Source organism: Schistocerca nitens, chromosome 11 (assembly GCF_023898315.1).
Source record: "Schistocerca nitens isolate TAMUIC-IGC-003100 chromosome 11, iqSchNite1.1, whole genome shotgun sequence".
Taxonomy (NCBI): Eukaryota; Metazoa; Arthropoda; class Insecta; order Orthoptera; family Acrididae; genus Schistocerca; species Schistocerca nitens.
The window spans coordinates 37,283,638-37,299,642 of NC_064624.1; the positions used below are offsets into that span (position 1 = coordinate 37,283,638).

General features: G+C 38.5%; 1 protein-coding gene across 2 annotated transcripts in view; it reads left to right on the top strand.

Annotated features, from left to right (window-relative positions):
* The window catches only part of LOC126213261 (zinc finger protein 492-like), a 103,144-nt gene extending 87,517 nt beyond the window's left edge, over positions 1–15,627 (top strand). The window contains exons 7-10 of one of the 2 annotated variants that reach the window (XM_049940917.1): positions 10,384–11,696; positions 12,033–12,116; positions 12,537–12,872; positions 13,041–15,627. In XM_049940917.1, the coding sequence (XP_049796874.1) occupies positions 10,384–11,696; positions 12,033–12,116; positions 12,537–12,872; positions 13,041–13,117 (1,810 nt within the window). In that variant the 3' untranslated portion in view covers positions 13,118–15,627. The remainder of the gene's footprint in view (positions 1–10,383; positions 11,697–12,032; positions 12,117–12,536; positions 12,873–13,040) is intronic. The other variant, XM_049940918.1, reaches the window with a different exon arrangement.
* The last annotated feature ends 378 nt before the right edge of the window (positions 15,628–16,005 follow it).

Here is a 16,005-nt window from a genome sequence, read left to right on the forward strand (position 1 = left end):
TTTGCCTTTATTTTTGGCACACATGGAAATGAGCGACTTTTGGCTGGGGAATATTCTTTGGATGGACAAGGCATATTTTACTCTGCATAGGGCTGTGAATGCACAGAACTGTCACATATGGGGGTTTTCCTCCTAAATCTTGTGCAGGAACATCCACTGCTCCCAGCTTATGTGATAGTGTGGTGTGATTTCACAAGCCCCCTTCATTTTCAGTCAGTGTTCCTAGAAGATAATGACAAGTCATGCACCTCTTAGGAGTACAGTGACATCTGAATTTTATATGGACCTTCTTATGCAACGTGATTCCAGCATTTCATGAAAACACATGTACCATTATTTTGATGGTATGTCATTGTCGAGTGAACCATTGGTTTCATGTAAACTTCAGTATCATCTGCATCATATCTAGGCAGTTTCAAGATATGTGGCCTTCGAGATCCTCTGATATAAATTCATGTGACATGTGGATGTTGGGATATGTGAAAGATTTATTGGGGATGTATCCGGTTACCCCTGATCAGTAAGCTATCATATGATGACAGTCAATCTGATTACACTGTATATGATGTAGACAACTATTAACTATGTCATGTCATGCATACATCAAGTTGCAGAGGCAGTGGACCATTTTGAATATGTAACTTCTGATCATATGCTAACAAAGGTACCAGAACCACCATTATCATTGGTCTGATCGTTCTTCTCTATTCCTACCTGATACCTCATTCTCACTGCTTATAGCGCCATATTTTCACCTGGTGGCGGAAAGTGAAAAATTATTTTTCAGCATGCTCGTTGAGGACACCAGTTAATATACATCCTACAATGTTACAGCATCTTGCAAAGTATAGAGCCCACACTGCAGCACCCAGAACACTCTCAGTTTAATTAAAATCAGTTAAAACGCCTCGGATCGATTTCTTGTTATGAAAACAGGGTGCTTTTCAGACAATTTTGCCCTCAGTAAATTCCTAATAAAGTTGCTATGACGTCTAGCAGATACCACACTCGTTCTATGATTGCCACTCAGCAGGGGTTTTTATCAACAGCTTGTGTTTATTGTTATTACAGTGTAATAGTTATGGTGACCTCTGTCAGTGTCTCTTACATTGTGCAGTGTGCCCCATGTCTCCCTAACCATTCAAACCAGTCAGATCGGACTTCTTTTCTCCATGAGTTCTGTCCACAGCTCGTGATCTAGTAGCTAACATTGCTGCTTCTGGATCATGGGATCCTGGATTCGATTCCTGGCTGGGTTGGGGACCTTGTCTGCCTAATGACTGGGTGTTTGCATTTTCCTCATCATTTGATCATCATCATTCGTGACAGTGGCTACATTGGACTGTGTAAAAAAAAAGACCTTAAAAATTGGGTCTGATGACTGTGCAGTTGAGTGACCCACAAACCAATCATCATCATACATGACTTCTGAGAGTAAGAGAACTGTACCTCAACGTATATTTCGGTAAATGATTTATGAAGTTGTGGATGACACTAATATTCATCAAGATTAAATGATGGAAATTGGTGATACAAATTCAGAAAATGGCTTGGTGGTGGTGGTAGTAGTGGTCGTTGTGAAAATGATAACAGAGGACATACTCATATCACCATGACTCCTTCTTTTATTGTAGGGGAAACTCAAATGGAGACATGCACAATCCAAGCAATGTTTGTGCTAGACAATATAACATTGCTTTGCAGATTCCTGCCCTGTGACTCAGTGGTAATGCGTTGGGCAGGAATCGAGACATTGAACTAGAAATCAGGTGTACTTTTCCCTGAAGATATTTTAGATATTCAACAGTGATGAAAAAAAAAATCTTGATAATATAAAAATGTTCAAAGGAACATACCTTCTTTGCGTGTTATTAATGTTTCTGAGATAAGATTTAAAAGGCTTGCTTGTATTCACAACAGTCTCCAACCCTGGCATCGAGTGCACTGACAATCTTTCCTTAGTAGGTGGAACCAGATGTAATAGTTTCACAGTGATGTAAGAAACGACCCACCAGGGTAGCCGAGAGAACTAACACACTGCTTCCTGGATTCCAGTAGGCGTGCTGACCCCGGATCGAATCCACCTGGCAGATTAACGACGAAGGGCCAGTGTGCCGGCCAGCCTGGATGTGGTTTTCAGGTGGTTTTCTACACCCTGCTAGGTGAATAGCAGGCTGGTCACCACCTTCCACCTCAGTTACACAGCTTGCAGACATTCGCATTTTCCCATGGATTACACTGAATGGAAACAGTTAGGGTACATTAATTCACTAATTATATCGCGGAATAGGGGGGGGGGAGGGACTTTGGGAATGGCACTTTGCAACTAGCCTCGGCCAAAAGACTGAGTAAAGGTTGCGAAGTCCCATTGATCCCCCAACCCAACTAGTTGTTGGGTAGAGGAGTACTGGCGTAGATAAATCGAATGTAAGAAACTGTTTTTGTTCATAATGACAGCCCTTTGGTTGGAAAATTGAGAGAACAAAGGAAGGAATAAAATAGAGGTAACAGCTATCATGCCAAAATTTTTAACGAATGTGGTGTAAACCATCAGCAGTGTTACTGTCCAGGCTGTAGTATGTGTGTTGATAAAATACATGTGCACTTCCATCATCACTGCAACCATCAAAAAGAAATGCAAAGTATATCTATTTAAAAAAGCTGATAAGAATGCTCTTAACGCCCTCTTAAGAGACAGTCTTCACTCCTTCCGATCCGATCATGTACGTGTAGAAAAGTTGTGGTATGTTTTCAAAGAGATAATATCGATAGCAATTGAGAGATAAATATCACATAAATTAATGTGGTATACTAGGTGAGTCAGATCATTGTTGCAGAAGCAACGAAAAAAGCATGCCAAATTTAAAAGAGCGCAAAATCCTCAAGATTGGCAAAGTTTTACAGAAGTTCGAAATATGGTGCGTACTTCAATGCGAGATGCTTTCGATAATTTCCACAACGAAATTCTATCTCGAAATCTGGCAGAAAACCAAGAGAGATCCTGGTCATACATAAGGCACACCAGTGGCAACACGCAATACCTTCACTGTGCGATAACAATGGTGAAGTCACTGAAGATAGTGCCACTAAAGCAGATTTATGAAACACGGTTTTCCGAAACTCCTTCACCAAAGAAGACGAAGTAAATATTCCTGAATTCCAATCAAGAATAACTGCCAAGATGAGAAACATAGAAGTAGTTATCCTCGGAGTAACAAAGGAGCTTAAATCACTTAATAATGGCAAAGCCTCCGGTCCAGACTGTATACCAGTCAGGTTCCTCTCAGAGTATGCTGATAAAATAGTTCCATATTTAGCAATAATATACGACAACTCGCTCACCAAAAGATCTGTACCTAAAGACTGGAAAATTGCTCAAGTCACACAAATACCCAAAAAGGGAAGTAGGAGTAATTCGCTAAATTACAGGCCTATATCACTAACGTCGATTTGCAGTAGGGTTTTGGAACATATACTGTATTCAAACATTATGAAGTACCTCGAAGAAAACGATTTATTGACACAGTCAGCATGGTTTCAGAAAATATCGTTCTTGTGAGACACAACTGACTCTTTATACTCTGAAGTAATAAGTGTTATCGACAAGGAATGTCAAATTGATTCCATATTCTTAGATTGACAGAAGGCTTTCGACACTGTTCCTCACAGACGTCTTCTAACCAAACTGTGTGCCTACAGAGTATCGCCTCAGTTGTGCGACTGGATTCATGTTTCATGTCATAAAGGTCACAGTCCATACTAATTGATGGAAAGTCATCGAGTAAAACAAGTAATATCCGGCATTCCCCGCTATTGTTCCTGATCTATATTAACAACATAGGAGACAATGTGGGTAGCCGTCTTAAATTGTTTGCAGATGATTCTGTCATTTACCGTCTTGTAAAGTCATCACATGATAAAAACGACTTACAAAATGATTTATATAAGATATCTGTATGGTGCAAAAAGTGGCAACTGACCCTGAATAAGGGAAAGTATGAAGTTATTCACATGAGTCCTAAAAGAAGTGTGCTAAATTACGATTACACGATAAGTCACACGAAACTGAAGGCTGTAAATTAAACTAAATACTTAGGGATTACAAATAACCTAAATTCGAACGATCACATAGATAATATTGTGGGTAGAGAAAAAGGGAGAGAAGGAAACATAGTAGGTGAATATGGATAGGGGGTAAGAAATGAAAGAGGAAGCCGTCTGGTATAATTTTGCACAGAGCATAACTTAATCATAGCTAACACTTAGTTAAAGAATCATAAAAGAATGTTGTACACATGGAAGAATCCTGGAGATACTAGAAGGGATCAGATAGATTATATAATGGTAAGACAGAGACTTATGAACCAGGTTTTAAATTGTAAGACATTTCCAGGGGCAGATGTGGACTCTGACCACAATCTATTGGTTATGAACTGTATATTAAAACTGAAGAAACTGCAATGGGAATTTAAGGAGATGGGACCTGGATAAACAGACTAAATCAGAGGTCGTACAGAGTTTCATGGAGAGGATAAGGGAACAATTGTCACGAATGGGGGAAAGAAATACAGTAGAAGAAGAATAGGTAGCTTTGAGGAATGAAATAGTGAAGGCAGCTGAGGATCAAGTAGGTAAAAAGACGAGGGCTAGTAGAACTCCTTGGGTAACAAGAAATATTGAGTTTAATTGATGAAAGGAGAAAATATAAAAATGCAGTAAATGAAGCAGGCAAAAAGGAATACAAACGTCTCAAAAACGAGATTGACAGGAAGTGCAAAATGGCTAATCATGGATGGCTAGAGGACAAATGTAAGGCTGTAAAGGGTTATCTCACGAGGGGTAAGATAGATACTGCCTACAGGAAAATTAGAGAGACCTTTGGAGAAAAAGAGAGCCACTTCCATGAATATCACGAGCTCAGATGGAAACCCAGTTGTAAGCAAAGAAGGGAAGGCAGAAAGGTGGAAGGAGTATACAGGGTGTTAGAAAAAGGTACAGCCAAACTTTTAGGAAACATTCCCCACACACAAAGAAAGAAAATATGTTATGTGGACATATGTCCGGAAACGCTTACTTTCTATGTTAGAGCTCATTTTATTACTTCTTTTCAAATCACATTAATCATGGAATGTAAACAAAGAGAATCAGAACATACCAGCGTGACTTCAAACACTTTGTTACAGGAAATGTTCAAAACGTCCTCCGTTAGCGGGGATACATGCATCCACCCTCCATCGCATGGAATCCCTGATGCGCTGTTGCATCCCTGGAGAATGGCATATTCTATCACAGCCATCCACAATATGAGCATGAAGAGTCTCTACATTTGGTACCAGGGTTGCGTAGACAAGAGCTTTCAAATGCCCCCATTAATAAAAAGTCAAGACGGTTGAGGTCAGGGGAGCGTGGAAGCCATGGAATTGGTCTGCCTCTACCAATCCATCGCTTACCGAATCTGTTGTTGAGAAGTGTACAAACACTTGGACTGAAATGTGCAAGAGCTCCATCGTACATGAACCACATGTTGTGTCATACTTGTAAAGGCACATGTTGTAGCAGCACAGGTAGAGTATCCCGTGTGAAATCATGATAACGTGCTCCATTGAGCGTAGGTGGAAGAACATGGGGCCCAATCAAGACATCACCAACAATGCCTGCCCAAATGTTCACAGAAAATCTGTGTTGATGAAGTGATTTCACAATTGCGTGCAGATTCTCGTCAGCCCACACATGTTGATGGTGAAAATTTACAATTTGATCACGTTGAAATGAAGCCTCATCCGTAAAGAGAACATTTGCACTGAAATGAGGACTGACACATTGTTGGATGAACCATTCGCAGAAGTGTACCCGTGGAGGCCAATCAACTGCTGATAGTGCCTGCACACGCTGTACGTGGTACGGAAACAACTGGTTCTCCCATAGCGCTCTCCATTCAGTGACGTGGTCAACGTTACCTTGTACAGCAGCAACGTCTCTGACGCTGACATTAGAGTTATCGTCAACCGCACAAAGAATTGCCTCATCCATTCTCCTCGTTCTAGGTCTTCCCCAGTCGCGAGTCATAGGCTGGAATGTTCCGTGCTCCCTAAGACACTGATCCATTGCATCGAACGTCTTCCCGCCTGGACACCTTCGTTCTGGAAATCTGTCTCGATACAAACGTACCATTCCACGGCTATTGCCCCGTGCTAATCCATACATCAAATGGGCATCTGCGAACTCCACATTTGTAAACATTGCACTGACTGCAAAACCACGTTCGTGATGAACACTAACCTGTTGATGCTACGTACTGATGTGCTTGATGCTAGTACTGTAGAGCAATGAGTCGCATGTCAACACAAGCACTGAAGTCAACATTACCTTCCTTCAATTGGGCCAACTGGCGGTGAATCGAGGAAGTACAGTACATACTGACGAAACTAAAATGAGCTCTAACATGGAAATTAAGCGTTTCCGGTCACATGTCCACATAACACTGTTCCTTTATTTGTGTGAGAGGAATGTTTCCTGAAAGTTTGGCCGTACCTTTTTGTAACACTTTGTATAGAGAGTCTATACAAGGGCGATGTGCTTGAGGATAATATTATGGAAATGGAAGAGGATTTAGATGAAGATGAAATGGGAGATACGATACTGCATAAAGAGTTTGACAGAGCACTGAAAGACCTGAGTCAAAACAAGGCCCCGGGAGTGGACAACATTCCATTAGAACTACTGATGGCCTTGGAAGAGCCAGTCCTGACAAAACTCTACCATCTGGTGAGCAAGATGTATGAAACAGGCGAAATACCTTCAAACTTCAAGAAGAATATAATAATTCCAAGCCCAAAGAAAGCAGGCGTTGACAGATGTGAAAATTACCAAACTATCAGTTTAATAAGTCACAGCTGCAAAATACTAACGCGAATTCTTGATAGATGAATGGAAAAACTGTTACAGGTCGGCCTCTGAGAAGATCAGTTTGGATTCCACAGAAATATTGGAACACGTGAGGAATACTGACTCTACGACTTATCTTAGAAGAAAGATTAAGGAAAGGCAAACCTATGTTTCTAGCATATGTAGACTTAGAGAAAGCATTTGACAATGTTGACTGGAATACTCTCTTTCAAATTCTAAAGGTGGCAGGGGTAAAATACAGGGAGTAGAATTCTGTTTACATTTTGTACACAAATAAGATGGCAATTAAGAGTAGAGGGGCATGAAAGGTAAGCAGTGGTTGGGGAAGGGAGTGAGACAGGGTTGTAGCCTCTCCCCGATGTTATTCAATCTGTATATAGAGCGAGCAGTAAAGGAAACAAAAGAAAAATTCGGAGTAGGTATTAAAATCCATGGAGAAGAAATAAAAACTTTCAGGTTCGCTGATGACATTGTAATTCTGTCGGAGACAGCAAAGGACTTGGAAGAGCAGCTGAACAGAATGGACAGTGTCTTGAAAGGAGGATATAAGATGAACATCAACAAAAGCAAAACTAGGATAATGGAATGTAGTCAGGTGATGCTGAGGGAATTAGATTAGCTGATGAGCCACTTAAAGTAGTAGGTGAGTTTTGCTATTTGGGGGGAAAAATAACTGACGATGGACGAAGTAGATAGGATATAAAATGTAGACTGGCAATGGCAAGGAAACCGTTTCTGAAGAAGAGAAATGTATGAACATCGAGTATAGATTTAAGTGTCAGGAAGTCGTTTCTGAAAGTATTTGTATGGAGTGTAGCCATGTATGGAAGTGAAACATGGAGGATAAATAGTTTGGACAAAAATAGAATAGAAGCTTTCGAAATGTGGTGCTACGAAAGAATGCTGAAGATTAGATGGGTAAGACGGGTAGATCACATAACTAATGAGGAGGTATTGACTAGAATTGGGGAGAAGAAGAGTTGTGGCACAACTTGACAAGAAGGACTGGTTGGTAGGACATGTTCTGAGGCATCAAGGGATCACAAATTTAGCATTGGAGGGCTGCGTGGAGGGTAAAAATTGTATAGGGAGACCAAGAGATGAATACACTAGCAGATTCAGAAGGATGTAGGTTGCAGTAGGTACTGGGAGATGAAGAAGCTTGCACAGGATAGAGTAGCATGGAGAGCTGCATCAAACCAGTCTCAGGACTGAAGACAACAACAACAACAACAACAGAGCAAACCAAAGACTGCAATTCATTGCCAGAACACTTAGAAGGTGCAACAGGTCTACTAGAGAGACTGCTTACACCACGCTTGACCACCCTTTTCTGGAGTATTGCTGTGTGGTGTGGGATCTGCGTCAGGTGGGACTGACGGATGACACTGAAAAAGTACAAAAACGGCAGCTCGTTTTGTATAATCGCGAAATAGGGGAAATAGTGTCAGAGACATGGTGTGTGAATTGGAGTGGTAATCATGAAAACAAAGGCGTTTTTCGTTGCGACAGGATCTTCTCATGAAATTTCAATCACCAGTTTTCTCCTCCGGTTGGGAAAACATTCTGTTGGCACCCACTTACATAGGGAGAAACGATCATCACGATAAAATAAGAGAAATCAGGGGTCGCACAGAAAAATTTAAGTGCCCCTTTTTCCTGCGCGCTGTTCGACAGTGGAATGGTAGAGAGTGAGTTTGAAAGTGCTTCATTGAACCATATGCGAGGCACTTTATTGTGAATAGCAGAGTAATCGTGTAGATGTAGATGAATAGTTTATCAATGTACCTGCCACACAAAATGCTGTGCAGTAAAGATTAGGGATATGACACAAGCACGCAGTATCTACACAATGCTTACATGGTGGTCTCTAAAGCAATTGATAAATAAAAACCTCAAAATTTATTTATTGCTAAAGCTTTCCAGAAATTCTGTTTCTTATTCTGGTAGGTTTATGGTTGACTGGCATATTGTAAAATTTTAACTGTAAGTTTTATTTCTAGTAGTTTGAAAAACAGAAAGGTATTTGTTTGAAATCTTATTTGCATATTTTTCTGATGTGTTTTATCATTATTAGTGTTCAGTTACTTCACTTACATGTGTATGAAAATACAAGTTGTAAATTATTGAGTTATAAAAGTTACAATATTTAGTGATTCAGTTGTCAACTTCTAGAATCTGACACACCGTGATACCAGTTACATTTTAAAAAATCGTGTGATCCAATTAATTGTTCAAAAACACTCGAAATTTACCAGATACGATGCCAAACAAAACTATATACTCAACACAATGCAATAAAATGAAAAGGTACAGTCAGAACAAAAGAAAACTCTGGAGCCTGCACACCTTCAGTAGTTTGTAATCTTTCATATCGATCTATGTACATACTGGGGACCTGAAAAGCATTACAGCTCTTTTCTGTGGGAAAGGGTTTAACTGCAGGTATAATAATGAAACCCAGATACTACAGGTGTAGCTCATGCATCAGCTGTTATCACTGCCACTCAGTATGTAGTGTTACCCTTCAGTATTTAATGGGTGATGATGTGACCATTTATGTATGTGTCCTTCAGACAATGGTGTTCTGCAATGCCAGGAGACCAGATGTTGGGAAGATGTAAAAATTTTCAACAAGGCTCACTCAAAGTGTACTGGAAAATTTGCCACTATTTCCATCTGTTCAGACAATGTTTCCATTTGTGGAAGGCTTCATATAAGTTGCAGTGCCAAAAACAGTTTTAGATTAAAACCATCTGCAAGTGTGTCATTCACATTCATTCATCAGTATGCAAATTTGTGCCCTTGATTGCTGTCACATTGATTCTTGTTCATGAACAGTCATTGTCCAGCTGATCAACATCCATTGTAGGTAACTAATGAAAATATTGATGCTTGCACTAGTAATTGATTTATTTGGAATCAAACAAAAAAATTGTTTACCAGGTGAAATAAATTTACCATTTCTAGAGGAGAAAGTGTTGGCGAAACCAGGAGAATGCACTTACAGAGCTAACATAATGGGAGAGGAACATTTAGAAATTATTTCTCTTAAATAAATCTGAAATACCTTGAACTTAAAAATTTTGAATTAAAACATGTAACTGATTCATTTTTTGATACATTTCATAAATTGTTGTAGACTATTGACTTGTAGCACTGTATTTTAAAAAAGATTGTAACAGGTGAAAGTGAAGTATTTTAGTTCTAATCTAAAAATTTCAGATCAAATCGGCAGTGACTCAGAATAATTATTATTCAATTTCCTCTGGTTATTTTTGTTTTAAACCACTTTTACCTCATCAGTTCTTTACTTCTGGTGGAATATTATAATTTTAAATCAGTAACAGTTACTGAATATGTCAATTCTTATGCACTTTTATGACTTGTGGCCTATAGTACTGGATTTATGGTCACTCAAATATTGTTTCTTTGTTGTATATCTCAATATTTAACATTATCCTCCTCACTCTTCAGATTTACTCAGACTACTGGTGGGAGTTGCAGCATATCATGTGAAGAAACTTGTCACCATAGACTGGTCCAGGATGAGTTGGTGATAGACATGGAGAAGTCAACACATGGGTTCAGTACCAATACAGAAGAAGTGACTATTGATAAGGAATGCTCAGTTGCCACCCAATTTGACTGTAGTACGAGGGAAAAGGAATTACATGTATATAGCTGTAATTTCTGCCAACAGAGCTTTTCTTCAAAATACAGACTGATAATGCATGTGTTTATGCACATTGATGGAACGCAACCACCTTCATATGTTTGTAAGTGGTGTGGTGAGGTATTTCACAGTAATGTTGGCTTGAAAAAGCATATGAGAATGAGTGAGAATCGTCAAGTTTTAACTGCTGACAGTCATGAAAAATATGGACATAGTGAAGAGCATCAAACCACTACCTCGTTGGATAGCGAGCCAGAAGTTTCTGTCACAGAACACAATGAGCAGTCTTCACGTAAGGAAACTTGGAAAGATTCAAAGAAGCCCTCTAATGACATATGTAACACACATATGACAAATGATAGAGAGAAAACAAGTAATTATGGAACTTTGTCTATAGCTGTTAATGTCAGTGCCCAGGCTGATCTACTTACTGCAAACAGAACCGACAGATGTGGTATTTGTGGCAAATTGTTTGCTAGGTCAGGTGATCTCGAGAGACATGTTTCCATTCATACTGGGAAAAGACTTCACAAATGTGATATTTGTGAGAAATGGTTTGCGCAGTCACGTTATCTAAAGGCTCACACATTAATTCACACTGGAAAGAAACCTTACATGTGCGAGATTTGTGGGAAATCTTTTACTATGTCAAGCCATCTCAAGAAACACGTATTAATTCACACTGTAAAGCAACCTCACAAATGTGAGATTTGTGGGAAATCTTTTACCGTGTTAGGCGCTCTCAAGAAACATGGATTAATTCACACTGGAAAGAAACCTCAGAAATGTGAGATTTGTGGGAAATCTTTTACTATATTGATCAATCTTAACAGACATTTATTAATTCACACTGGAAATAAACCTCACAAATGTGAGATTTGTGGGAAATCTTTTGCTAGGGCAGATCATTGCAAGATACACACATTATCTCACACTGGAAATAAACCTCACAAATGTGAGATTTGTGCGAAATCTTTTACTACATTAGGCAATCTTAACTCACACTTAATAATTCACACTGGAAAGAAACCTCACAAATGTGAGATTTGTGGGAAATCTTTTACTATGTTAGGTGATCTCAAGAAACATGTATTAATTCACACTGGAAAGAAACCTCACAAATGTGAGATTTGTGGGAAATCCTTCACCATATTAGGCGATCTTAAGAAACATTTATTAATTCACACTGGAAAGAAACCTCACAAATGTGAGATGTGTGGGAAAGCTTTTGCGTTGTCATGCTATCTGAAGGAACACACATTAATTCACACTGGAAATAAACCTCACAAATGTGAGATTTGTGGGAAATCCTTTGCTAGGGCAAATCATCGCAAGAGACACTTATTAATTCACACTGGAAATAAACCTCACAAATGTGAGATTTGTGGGAAAACTTTTACTATGTTGGATGATCTCAAGAAACATGTATTAATTCACACTGGAAAGAAACCTCACAAATGTGAGATTTGTGGGAAATCCTTTACCATATTAGGCAATCTTAACAAACATTTATTAATTCACACTGGAAAGAAACCTCACAAATGTGAGATTTGTGGGAAATCTTTTACTATATTGATCAATCTTAACAGACATTTATTAATTCACACTGGAAATAAACCTCACAAATGTGAGATTTGTGGGACATCTTTTGCTAGGGCAGATCATTGCAAGATACACACATTATCTCACACTGGAAATAAACCTCACAAATGTGAGATTTGTGCGAAATCTTTTACTACATTAGGCAATCTTAACTCACACTTAATAATTCACACTGGAAAGAAACCTCACAAATGTGAGATTTGTGGGAAATCTTTTACTATGTTAGGTGATCTCAAGAAACATGTATTAATTCACACTGGAAAGAAACCTCACAAATGTGAGATTTGTGGGAAATCCTTCACCATATTAGGCGATCTTAAGAAACATTTATTAATTCACACTGGAAAGAAACCTCACAAATGTGAGATGTGTGGGAAAGCTTTTGCGTTGTCATGCTATCTGAAGGAACACACATTAATTCACACTGGAAATAAACCTCACAAATGTGAGATTTGTGGGAAATCCTTTGCTAGGGCAAATCATCGCAAGAGACACTTATTAATTCACACTGGAAATAAACCTCACAAATGTGAGATTTGTGGGAAAACTTTTACTATGTTGGATGATCTCAAGAAACATGTATTAATTCACACTGGAAAGAAACCTCACAAATGTGAGATTTGTGGGAAATCCTTTACCATATTAGGCAATCTTAACAAACATTTATTAATTCACACTGGAAAGAAACCTCACAAATGTGAGATGTGTGGGAAAGCTTTTGCGTTGTCACGCTATCTGAAGGAACACACATTAATTCACACTGGAAATAAACCTCACAAATGTGAGATTTGTGGGAAATCCTTTGCTAGGGCAGATCATCGCAAGAGACACTTATTATTTCACACTGGAAATAAACCTCACAAATGTGAGATCTGTGGGGAATGTTTTGCTACATCAGGTGATTTCAAGACACATGCATTTGAACACACTTGAAGTGGACCTCACAAATGTGGTATCTGTGACAAAAGTTTCACTTACTTGGATACTCTCAAGACACATGCATTACTTCACATCAGAAAGAAAATGTAAGTATGTGTTAGTTTACGCAAATAGGTTTTCGTGGTTGGTGCCCTCAAGGCCTATAAAATAATGTATGTACCAGGGGACAATAAATTGTACTTTCGGTGAAATAACTTTAAAATCTGGTAGAATTGTAAAAAAATTTGTTATGATGTGTACTATAGAGCGCTAACAGATAATGTGACAAAAAGTTCATATCTGTAGCTCCAGATGTCAAGAAATGGTATTACCAAATACTTAAGAAACACGAATCAAATGTGTTTTTGCCATTAGCACTGCTGCTTTTTCCTATTGATCTTGCGACAAGAAGATTGTGAATTGTGATAAATCCTTACATTTCTCAGTAATCATAAGTATCTTGCAATATTCAGTATAAGGCCAAGGAAATGTGATGGCTTGCTGCTTAATATTCCAAACAAAGTCATCATGTAGTACTTGTAACTCTGTATTTTAGAAACAGTGACAGTAAAAATATATTCATGGCACTTGCTTCATTGAGGCTCAATACTGGAGAAACATGATTATAACAATTATTGTACTCAGATATGTTTTCTCAAGAGACTTGGTGTGTCATTAATAGTGTGTACATTTATGTTCTGTTGGTACTAATCCTGCGTTAGTAAACATAACAACAAATATACGAACCTGCTTAATAGCATGTTCGGCCACCTTTGGAATACAGTACTTTGACAATTCTACATGATATGGACTTGACACATCATTTACATGTTTCTGGGTGTATGTTGCACCAGTTGTATTCCACACGTTCAGATTAGCTAAATGGTATGGTTCAAGACATCAGTGTTAGTTACCATGCTACTCAGACCATGCACATGTGACATGGACAATTATCCCGCTGAAAGATGCCCCCACTATGGGAGAGCACACCAGGAATGAAGGAATCCATGCAGTTGCAATAAATGTAACGTAGTCTGCAACTGTCATGATGCCTTCAGGAATGAAGGAATCCATGCAGTTGCAATAAATGTCATGTAGTCTGCAACTGTCATGATGCCTTCTGTTGCTAACAGGTGTCCCACAGGAGCCAAAGTGACTGCCCCCATAGCATAATGGGCCCTCTATTTGGTTACATTCATTTAGATGATAGCATATCTGGATGTGCAACTGACCTGGTGTAACAGGAAATGTCACCCATCCTGACAGTTAACATTTGAAATGACCTTCACTCCAGCGTCAATGATCCCTTGCCCACTGCAGTTGCAGGTGAACATTTTGGTGAATCGGTATGGAAACATACAGTGACCATATGTTCCAGAGCCACACATTCAACAATGTACATTGAACTGTGGGTTTCAAAACGTGTATGGCTGCCCCAGCGTTGTTTTCTGTCATTAGATATGGCACATATTGCCACATCTCCAGATTTACAGAGCAGGCAAGCTTCTGACCTCCATTCTTTGTGAAGAAGTATTGATGTATTACATCTTTTCATAATGTTATGGACTTATTACCTTTCAGCCACTTTCCTCAGATGTTCACAACAGTAGCATAGATCTTTTGTGCCAACTTCACCACTTTTGAGGTGCTAGTTCCCAACTGCAATGCCACTTTAACTTGCCCTTTGCTAAAGTCACTTACATCATTAAATTTACATGTTCGACGCTCATCTTACTGATAGAACAAAAAGTGTAAATCTCTGGTCTGCTTATATACTTGTAATCTGCTTACTGCATCATGTGCATACAACGTGGCATTCATTCTCCTCATGAACAGTGTTCATCACATTTTTGCCCATCAGTGCATCTTCATGTAAATGGGTCAGATGCAGAAATGTGTAATCTAAGAAATTCATCATGCTTGGTTGCCATTTACACTAGTGCACAATAGCTATATTTTTTGTGAAATATTTTTGTTTCACAAAGCTCTGTACATAATTCAGAGATAATATAGGTAAGTGTTATCCACCAAAGCTCTTAATTACTTGTTCAGCATCTAATACTGCGTAAGTTCTACAAAAAAAAAGAAATATGTAAATAAACATTAGGTGTTATGATTTGATTCCAGTTATTTGTATACACAAGAACAACACTTGAGAGAGCTCAGAACGTGAGCATTAAATATTTCGTGTGTTATATTCAAAGATGTTTCGATTGTGGGTATTTTTCTTAATTTGTGGTAAATATACATGAGGTTTTTGGAAAATTGTACTTATGCTTCAGTTTCAATTTCAGAACGATTGTTTTTAATTCTGATTTCCTACATATTTGTTATTGTTGAAAGTGGTTTAGTATGTTTCATCATATGTGTAACAATGGGAGATAGTTATAATTAAGTGATTGGCACTGTTGCTACACTTCAGCTGTGACACTTTGTAGTGATATGATAACATTGTATTTCATCTTTCCCATGATAGTACATCCACAACTGCTGTATGGGTTATTCATAATAGACAACATTCACATACAATTGTATTAAATATTATTTTCCATTAAAAGGAAAGAAAAACCGGGTTTCTGGACAATAGCCTTATATTCCAATGAATCTGAAAATGTACTACAAAGTGTGGCGACTATACATATTATGAATCTCTAAGAAACAGTAAAATTTGTATTAACATGTTAAAAAAAGGTACACAATATGGACTGAATATCTATAGGCATCAGCTAAGGATGAGTCATATGGTGTTTCTCTGGTACACGAGATGTAAGCAGAAAATAAACATATTCAGTGGTTGTGTGGAAAACCACCCAAAGAACTGAGTCTACATAAACACTGTACATAACCATAAATTAAAGAGTGTAACTGCACCTATTAAAATAATAACCTAAGCTAATCACTAC